A 10,275-nucleotide genomic window follows, 5' to 3' on the forward strand; every position below is an offset into this window, starting at 1 on the left:
ATGCATGTTTTCACAAATCAGTCATGATCAACATATTTTTTTAAAATCAAAACCACCAACAACAAAACCTCTTTCATGTCAAAGTGACTTTGACTAGAGCATGGGGCATGGGGGTATTTATTTTGAATGTCCTTCACTCATAGATCATTTCTCATACAGTCAAAGTTGGGTTTTTTTTCAAACTCTTGTAAGACCAACACAAACCAATTTCCAGGTTCATTAGCTGCTATAATCTTCTTCCTAAAGGCTTCAGACAGCTCCTTAGGAGGGAGAAATTGCTGCAACGTTTGTGACTTCATACAATCATCTGGTTACCTTAGAAAGAACAAATTTTACCCATTTGTCTAAATAAACTCCATCTGAGTGCAATGTTTTATAATTGCGGTAGTATCAAATTGATATTTGTGTAGCTGACTCTCCAAACTGCTTATAAGATTTGTTTCAAATGACTGTGTATTTATACATACACATTTTTATCATATTACATATTACTTGAATTTTACAGTGTTATTAAAAAGTACATTAAATATCCACATGTCCAAATAAACTGGAAATATTACTGTCTACCAGTTGCCATATGTGTTCTGAATCTCAATAGTATGAATAGAAATTGTATAATAAGGCTCAGATTATGAGCACGGCAGGTTTTTGTAAATGGTTTGGATAGACATTATTAATTCTGTGTGACAGTGTTTACATATTTATCCAGTAATTAAAGTCCTCTGAGCAGCACAGGAATGTAGCTTCAGGTAACAAGGATCAGGTTTTAATCACACAGGGAATCTATGTGAGTGATGTTTTGAGGGTGTCTTTTGGGAAAGTCATCTGATGTGTGGGGGGTTTTAGATGCTCTTTTTTCCACAAATTTAAAAATTGTCTATCATTTGTTGTCTCAGTCTTGCACAGGAACTTTTTAATGCATCTTATCTCATTTTCCAGGTGTCTGCAGCCTTATTTTCTTTCAGCCTTTCTGCTTTGAAACCTGGCAACACTGGAGGGACATCTTTGTAGAAATTTCTTCCCAAATGGGGAATACAGAACAAAAGACTTGGAAAATTATTTTCTTATTATATTGGACTAACAATCCACTGGTAGCTTTCCAACTGAATGATTTATTCATGTGTAAGGCCCTGAGCAGATTTGACTCAGTGTCGGGGAAAAAGAGGCCAAATCTTTATTGATTTGTGGGTTTGTTATAGTTACACTGAGTGTATGCATGTTTGAACTACCACCATTAAAGCTGCAGCAGATAACTTTGATGAAAATATGTTTTTAACATATTTATTGTCACTATGACCTTAAGGTATAATATGAGATGGATAATCTTGAGCGTACACACTCAAGATTGTTGCTGTGCAAATTGCGAAGGATCAACATAAAGTTCCGGATTCAGAGCAGACTCTGCTGTGGGGGAGGAGCAGTAGTGCAACAGCAGAAAGCAAGGGGGGAGGGTGCATATTTCAGTCCTGTGTGCCATCACATGATTGGAGGATGTGTTTATTGTACGATGCTCCTTTCTTGCATGTTTTACATGTAGCCTGTTGGTTAGAAAGGCATAAAGTTCAGTCGTCATGTCAGGACAAGTAACATTTTCTTAGACACCACAGACTCATTTTTAGCATTTCTCATACTTCAGATCATTCTGTGCCAAAAGTGTTAGTGTCTTCCACACTGCCTGCCTTTGAGTTATCTGCTTAACTGGCTAGAAAAACAGAACTCACCCTCTAGCCATGCCAGCCAATTAAATTATTTGGTTTGCTACAATAAAGAAATCTTCATCAGTGCAGACAGAGCATCTGTATAATGGAGAATGAGATCCAGGAACATTGTCCCTCGGTAATTGCCCTCACATTTGGGTACCATTTATGAAAAATACAAACAATGTGTTTGGTGTCATGTCTGCTGCAGCATCAGATGTATGAACAATAGTTGAGTATTATTTACTGGAAACGGTTGTGTCTTTGTCATAAGCCAAATACCCAATACTGTGCTTGCAGTTTTTCCTGTCATTTCCCAGTCAAAAGACTAACAAGACAGAAATGCATTAACAAGAAATGCTTCTTTAATCACCAGTATGATGTTGATTCTTTATTAAGGCAATAATTCATAAAGAGTTTGTCAAAGTAGGGTTTAATAAATTAAAGTGATCATGCACAGGTTGTATAGAAAAAAAAACAATACAGTACAAAATTAATTTCACAAATAATGCCGTTTTATAGCACAATAAAAATGTTACCATCAGGCAAATGCACCAGCGTTTACATACAGAAAGTCGATTCAGCCAAAAACTGTGGGTCACTTACAAACGATCAAGGAGGTAAAAAAATACAGCGTCGTAAAAATCACCTAAGAAAATTTAGTAGCTTATTTCCATCTTGATGTATAAAGTCTCATAGAAGTAACTGCAGAGCCAGCAGAAAGGAATGTGGACGACGACTACCACCTACAGGACGGACTAACGCAAAATCACAATCTTAACACGAGCTAGGGTACAACAGCAAATCAAAAGAGACCTCGCACCATGCATGCGGCCCTATCAGCTCCTAGAAACCCCCCGACAAAAATGGGGAGTCAGTAAATAGGTGTAAGGTGCATCATGTGCACCGAGAACAGATGTTAGTCCGTATGGAAGGCATTAAAAAAAACGATCCATCATCATAATACAAAAAAGTATTCACATAAGAGAACAGCTGGAAAACGGAAAAACAGTCTTGATCAGAGCTTAAAAGAGCACGTCTTCGTTTTTGATGAGCACCTCCACCACCTGCCTCTGGTAGCGGATGTCGTTCAGTGCTGTCATGGCGTCCTGGTTGGGCGCACGCATGAGGGTGGGCCCAAAGACAATGCCGAGGTTCTCCGCACTCATCAGATTGAATTTCTCATTCTGTGTTACCCTGAAATATTTGTTACAGTTAGACATACACACAACTCCATGCCAGAGCGAGAGGAATGAAAATAACATTGGTGTTGTGTTCACTCCTCTTCCATCCTCTCAAGTTGTTTTAAATTTCATTCTATCCATTAGATGTTACAAGGCTTGTTTGCATTACTCACCTTTTTAAATGGGCTATGAGGTACTTGAGAGTTTCCTTGTGTGATGGCGGCAGCAGAGCGAGAGCCTCCCGGAAAGCTTCCAGCTTCTTCTCAGGATCTGTTAGCTCTGCCAAACAGAGAGGGTGACGTGATCAGCATGAAAAGATCACTGAAAGGGACACAGGGGCACAGGCTCAGGGGCCCGAGGGGCAAAGTGGCTCAAAACATCTACATGTAAGAGTTTCTATTTAAGAGATATCTTGTTGGAAAGTCTTTGAAATACCCACAGAAAGACAACCACAGGGAAAAGCAAATCCTGTCCAAAAAAGTAAAGAAGGAAAATACTCGTACTACAGCACATGTTACATTTAATGGTAGCATATGGAACAAATCTAGAAAATATATAATGAAAAAAAAAAAAGCAAATATATGCATTTAATGGTTATGTTCATCTTGTGCAGAGAAACATCATGTCACTGGCTTCTTTTGCTTATAATAGTAGTTAGCACCAAAACAAACAGCAAACCTCTCTGTTTTCCAGATTGTTTACATCTTTTGGTATGAATAAATAACGAAAGCTAGATAAAACTGTCTACTGAGGTATCTGGCATTTTAAATTATTTATTCCTTTAGAAGTGGTCAGGCATCATTCTGCCCTCAGAGGAAGCAGTGAGGGATAAAAGTACTTCCTGTTGTTGGCTGAAAGAGCAATGGGCGATATTGTTGGAGATTAGTGGTTTAAAGCAAGGCAAGGCCATTTTTTTGGGAGAACATAATTAAGTAAAATGCTCAATCTGCACCAACAATGGATATAGTTACGATAAGTAAATTAGGGGAAATAAATATTAAAAGGTAGAACTATATAATGTGCTTCAGATGGGTTTCCTTGTGTCCGGATGCAGATCACATTTGCCATAAGCTTATTTTTATTTGACAGTTTTGTAGTTGGTTTGTTAATTAGAACTTATTGCACTGCATGCACATGGGTTTTATTGTGTAGCTTAAAGTAATTTTAACTAGTTGGTCATCTTAATGTTGCTGTGCTGATTATGTAAAAATCAAAATGGGGCTTTTATATAATCAGATCTTCAGTGCTGAAAATTAACAAAAGCTACAAAAGTTCTGTGTAGCACATCAGCTGCATTCTGTGCATTATTAAAGTCTATTCTGTCCTATTTTATTTTAAATAACTTCAACAAGTGCAAAAGTATTTCAGGAAAGCGATCCAATGTCATAAATTTATGCAAATCTGAGGTCCACATTACCACTGTCTGCAGGTGGATTTCCTTTGCTTACAGTTTACCTCTATTATGGTGTACTTTTTTCTTTACTTATCAAAGATGTGATCTGCCACAATTGCTCCATCTAGAGATCTTGTGCAAAATAAAAGCAACGTTTTTCTTCATCAATAATATTTGTGTGCTTTAAATGACTTCTTAAACCTACTTGTGGCCTCGATGAACATGGGGTAAGCATCGTAGGAGATTACAGGAACAGGCAAATCCCTGAGGTACAGCTTCAGCGCACTAGTGATGATATTGATGTCTTCATAGGCGTTCACCGAGATGTCTGTCTTCTCGCCATCTGCAGAGAAATGTGGCAGGATAAGGGAGACAAGAATGGGAAAATGAGAGTGCGTGTACTGAAAACGGCTCACATCAGCACTTTCACATCACAGTGTGAACTGAGGAGTAAAGACACACTGCTTAATGGTGTTGGGGGGGGGAATCAATTTCCGCTCTCTCTCTTATTTTTTTTTTCCCGGAGTATCAGCTATCATGCCTTTGGCCTGTTTAATTCTGACTTTGGCTCATTTATGCATGCTTTCCAGAGGAGAGCGTGGCCTACTTGTGCTGGCAGACTGAACATCACAGCGCTGTGAGCTGGAATGACACTCTGTCATGGATGATCTCCTGCATGCGGATCTGGCTCAGGATTCAGTCCACTGCTGTGGGGTTTTTCTTACAGTTAAAATTCATACAGCACTCGGCCACGACAGGTTTATTCTCACTAAGTTGACTACTGAATCCCAACGCAGCCACGTTTAAGACAGTGTGACCCCTCGGAGGGAAACTCCTTATCTGTCCACACAGTGAAATTCAACAGGAGTCGGAGATGTCAGGATCTGCACTCCCAGATGGACTCTAATCCTGTCAATTTTCTATTAATCTGAAGAGATCTGACTGTCTGGTGGACATATGCAAACAGGCTTCAAGTGTCATCCTTGACTTGTTGACAATCTATAAAACAAAGAAGACAAACCTTTATCAAATCCCGACTTGACTTCTTCCACCGAATCGCTGAATCCGGATATTCTGTAGAGGCCCTCTGACTTCAGTCCTTAAAGAAAAAACATGCAAACTTTCAAATATCAAACGAGTTCTTAGGAGAGATTTAGACCATTTTCACCTGCATTTGGCGACATCTAATTTCGGAATCAATCTGAAATATTCAGAGGAAATTAAAGTCAAAACATCCTAAGTGTCATGCAATAACGGAAACATGGGTCTGTGGAAACAGTTTTCTGCATCACTGGGCAAAATAATAAAGCCATTAATCAAACTTAGGTGCAGACAGACATTAAAGGGGAGACAATGAGAGTTCTCTGAATGATTTAACTGAAATGCAATCAGCTAAGACAGCAGGAAACAGAGTAATGTTTTCCTCATTACACATTTACAATTACCAGCAATCTCATCACTCCACTCAGCCTCCGCTTGCAAACAAAAACATTAAATTAGTCTGTAATTGAATCCGACTTTAAGCACTACAACCAAAAGGGTACACAATGAAGGTGAGCTGAAAGAAAACTGTTTTAAAAATACTCAAAGACTTGTATCTGTTAAGAAATTAGCAAAAAAAGGAGAGTTGGTATTCAAGTATAATGATCAATTTAAACAAGTTGAACATGAAATTGTTTTTATTGTCTTGGAATAATGCTTGACGGAAGCAGAGAGTCTCATTAAATGAAATAATTAAGTTTCCAAATTAGGTTTTTTGTAATAACAGCAAAGTTTCAAATAACTTTTAACATTTCTATTTATTTCATCTTTTACTACTGTATATTTTTTACCCGTTTATATTGCCTTCCAAAGATATTCATATCACTTGAACTTTTTTTCACATTTTCCCATGTTGAAACCACAAGTTCAAAGGATTTTTTTGTGATTTTTTGAAACACAAAAAAGTGTGCTCACTCTTTCTGCAGAAGGAAATTAAGCATTATTCATTTTTTTAAAATAGAAATCTGACAAGTTTGATGTGCATTTGTAGCCACCATTGCTCTGACACCACCAAATAAAATCTAGTCCAACCATCAGAGTCTATAATTATTTAATCTCAGTACAAAAACACCAAATATTATCAGTTATCAGAGATGTTGATAGAAAGTAATATGGTGTTTAAAATTGGCCACAGCCCATGTAGGGGACAGGCCAAACACATGGACAAAGGCCTTCTGGTTAAATAAGACCAGAAAACCTAATGTGTTTGGTGGCTCCATTCAGAAACCCCTTTTAAATTGTTTTGTTCCAGTAGCAATATTTGTAAAGACACTCCAAGACAAACACTCACAATTGTTGTATTTTAGCCATTTAATTGATTAGTTTTATGATTAAGTCAACACTCTGTGTTGGTCCATTACGCAAAATCCCAATAATGACTTATGGATGTAATGTGACAAACTGTGAGAAACGTCAAGGCGAAAAGTCATTCTCGTTTTCGCTTGTGTATAAAATGTATAAAAACTAACCTCTGGACTCGATTTCCCGTATGCACATATCCACCACCATGGGTCGGGCTGTGTTGTAGGCCTTCACCAGGGTCGTGAGGTCGCAGCTGTAAACCTTACGGACGTGTCTCAGGTCGGGCTTGCAGTCGTTGGGCACCTGAGCCGAGCACTCTTTGTGAACATTCATACCACAGTCTATAAAAAAAGAAGACGAGTCGAATCATTAATAAGCAGTTGCTTTGACATGGCGGTCTCGTTTGCTTGAATGCACTTGGCAACAAATAGAATCCAAATCTCACTGGATGATTTGTGACTGTTTATTTTTTTCATATTAGCTTCTAAAATGTCACAGCACCTCTGGAGAATTTGTTTCATCTCCTCACAGCATTGGAGTAACCTTGAGTACCGAATAGATCTATTCCCGTCCAGATGGCCTTAGATGAATTCAGATGAACCAATTAAAGAAAGATGAGCTAAAAAACAAACAAACAAAAAAAACAAGACGGGAATATGCCGTGCAATGTTCTGGTTGCCCAAAAATATCTACAAGACATAATACGCTCTTTGACTGGTGTTTGAGGGGAATATCAGGAAAAGCAGAACATATTGTGTCTTTCTCTCAGTCGCAGCGTATGAGGCCTTGAGGCGCAGCTTCTTTCATTGTGTTGAGAACAGAGCATCAGCAGGGAGAGAGAGACAGGCTGCAGCCCTGCTCTTTAACAGGGACACATGTAGGGAGTTAGAGGCTCAGTGAAAACGCTGGTGCCCAAAGGAAGGCCAGTCAGAGCAGGGCTCTATTCTTTTCCAAATCTAAGCTTGCACTCATTGTCAGTGGAAGCAGCGATTGAGGCGCTGCGGGCTACAGAAGACCTACTTTCCCAGATCAAAATGGGCCACCTCTTCAGCTCCTTAGATCTTGGATGAGCTTGTGTCTTCAAGTTGTAATGGAGGGGGGCATGTTTCACAAATGCAGTCAGCCGTTTTAAACAAAAAGCTATTAAGAAATATACATTCGAGAACCAGGAGAGAAATGTTGCGTTTTTTGCGTTGTAAAAGAAAAAAGCTGTGAAAGATTCGGAAGCTTTTAGCATTTGAGGATATTTTGATTAATATGGGTCCCCGGAGAAATTCGCACCGCCTGCTTTTATATGCATTGATGCAGAAATGTAATTACCCTAAGAGATGATTCTCTTAAAGACATGAGACAGGTCGTATAACAGGGAGGTGCGTGTGTCATCGGCTGCAAGCCTGCTGAGCTACCCTTGTCCGTGTGAGGACGGTGGTGGTCTGGGGTCTCAGGTGGGGGAGGCTGATCCCAAGGGAGTCCAGACTCTGACTCTTGCTATTCTCCCATTTGAGAGAGGGGTTGTTAATTTTCTTATCGGCACATTATCATCCCAGTCTAGAAAATGTATTGGACGCCTTTCTGTCTAGAATGACTTTTGAGGCTGGTTTCGTTTTTATATATATTATTTCAAGTGTTTAGGTTAAATAGGGCTTGACCCAGCACTATGACTGAAAGGGGCTGAATTTTAATGTGTGTGTGTGAGTGGGGAAAAAAAAGCTTCTTTCCACACAGTCCCAACTCTGCACCTCATTAAAGAGATATGCCAGCTTTGTTTTCCTTCACAGGCATGATGGGATGAGGCTGGGTGGGTCGGCGGGTGGGAGGGTTTTACTCTGATGAGGAAATGTGCCACAACAAGCACAAGCGGAGCCTCGCTCTCTGGCACTGGGCCAAAAACAGTTCACACATACAAAAAAGAAAACAGGGGGGCTGGAAGAACAGTGAGGGTTTTTTTTTTTTTTTGTTGTTTTTTTTTTTTTTGGTATGCAAATGTGAGAATCATGGGAGACATCGCTGCCCCAGATTCAGCAAGCTGGGGTTGAGTCTAAAGGAATGATGTGTCCGTCTGTAAGTGGCTGATAAAGATTAGCTCCCACCATATGAGGCTTTATATAGATGGTTGTCAGCGCTCAGCATCAAGTTGTTAATAATTAATATCAGATCTCTTGCAGACTTATGTGACACACTTTGTTGCATCAATAAAACATCACAGACGCACACCAGACTGGGTTGTAGTGCTGAGACAGAAATCTCACCTGGAGTATTTGACATGTTGGAGATGAAACGCACTCAAGGAACTTTACTCGCAACTAAAGGACTGAGCGAATTCAGAAAGACTGAGAATGACTGCACAAAGTGGGTGAATATGCAAAACGAGTTGATCAGAATTTGTGGATATCTTCTGATTCGGCTTTTTTTCTTTGACTTACTCATATGGATTGCAGCTTTCAAGAAGGGCTCTTTAAAGATTTTTTTTATAGCTTTAAAGGTCATAATTTTACATTTGGAGCAATCACCTTTCACAGTAAATTGTTTTTAAAGTAAGATCAAATTATTAAATAGTTGATCATATTTATTCCTCAGCAACAACTTCCACACCAAAGGCGGTTGTCAGCATGACCTGGTAGTGTTCAGTATGGTACCTCCACTGACTGGAAAAATACGGGATTTTTGAGTTTCCAACTGACTGGTCACGGATCTGTGCCTCTCTAGTGAATGCTCTTCAAATGTGCTCAGCCTGGGTAGCAATGGAGATGACGAGGAGAGCTGTAAAATGCATCGACTCTATTTGACTTATTTTGTATCTTCAGCCCCAGAAAGCTGTGAATTTTTATCCCAGAAAGTAAATTTTCCACATGACTGATCCTCATACCACTTAGTGCAAACAAAAGTAGGTCAGAAATAAGGTTTTAGATCCCGTTGCATATATGTTGCATCACAGCTTTGTTGTACAATCAATAATCCCCAAACAAGAGTTGAGAGTTTTGGATTAAAATTCAATAATCCAGCTCCAGCTGCACTGTAAACCAAGTAACCTATATAGCGTAATGCTCATTTTGAACAACACCATTGTAACAAAGAAATGCGGTAAAGAGCAGTTTATATAATGTTGCTTTATAGTGATGAATTGAACATACCTGCACATTTGACCCCCTGAGCCATCAGCCCCCACATAAATCTGGCACAGTGTTCACACCAGTGAGGCCCCCGGAAGGTGTGGACCTGCAGCAGGAAGGAGGACAGTCAGACGAGTCCAGTCATTTAATCTATCTTATTTACACAAAAAAACATTTGACCTCTTTCCCCTCCTTCGCCTTCTTCTCATCCCTGATGAGAAGAAGGGATGGCCCACCACATGGCCCACCACCCAGAGCAACAATCTACAAAGGAGTGAAATTGGGGGGGGGAAATTTATATCTATCATTTTGGTCCAAATGGGTTTTCAGTTGCTTTTGTGATTTCAAGTCATTGGGGACGGGAAATTGTAAGAGTATGAGGCAATTTAAATAGCATGTTAATGATGCTAAATTCATATAAGAGCTTTTTTATTGTTTTTAAGAAATTTGGATTAAATTTGATTATTTGTAGTTCAAAACATGCAATAGAGCAAACCTAAACTGGATTATTCAAAAATAAAATAAATTATTTGAAACATACTTTATAC

General features: G+C 39.2%; 1 protein-coding gene across 1 annotated transcript in view; it reads right to left on the minus strand.

The window, feature by feature from the left end:
* Positions 1-2,190: 2,190 nt before the first annotated feature.
* chn1 (chimerin 1) overlaps positions 2,191-10,275 on the minus strand; it is a 13,838-nt gene continuing 5,753 nt past the window's right edge. The window contains exons 2-7 of the mRNA XM_015048813.1: positions 9,749-9,833; positions 6,785-6,958; positions 5,296-5,373; positions 4,480-4,617; positions 3,055-3,160; positions 2,191-2,894 (exon numbers count right to left, since the gene is read on the minus strand). Coding sequence (XP_014904299.1) covers positions 2,723-2,894; positions 3,055-3,160; positions 4,480-4,617; positions 5,296-5,373; positions 6,785-6,958; positions 9,749-9,833 — 753 coding nt within the window. The 3' untranslated portion in view covers positions 2,191-2,722. The remainder of the gene's footprint in view (positions 2,895-3,054; positions 3,161-4,479; positions 4,618-5,295; positions 5,374-6,784; positions 6,959-9,748; positions 9,834-10,275) is intronic.

Source organism: Poecilia latipinna, unplaced genomic scaffold (assembly GCF_001443285.1).
Source record: "Poecilia latipinna isolate Pla-1442-1.1 unplaced genomic scaffold, P_latipinna-1.0 Scaffold903, whole genome shotgun sequence".
NCBI lineage: Eukaryota > Metazoa > Chordata > Actinopteri > Cyprinodontiformes > Poeciliidae > Poecilia > Poecilia latipinna.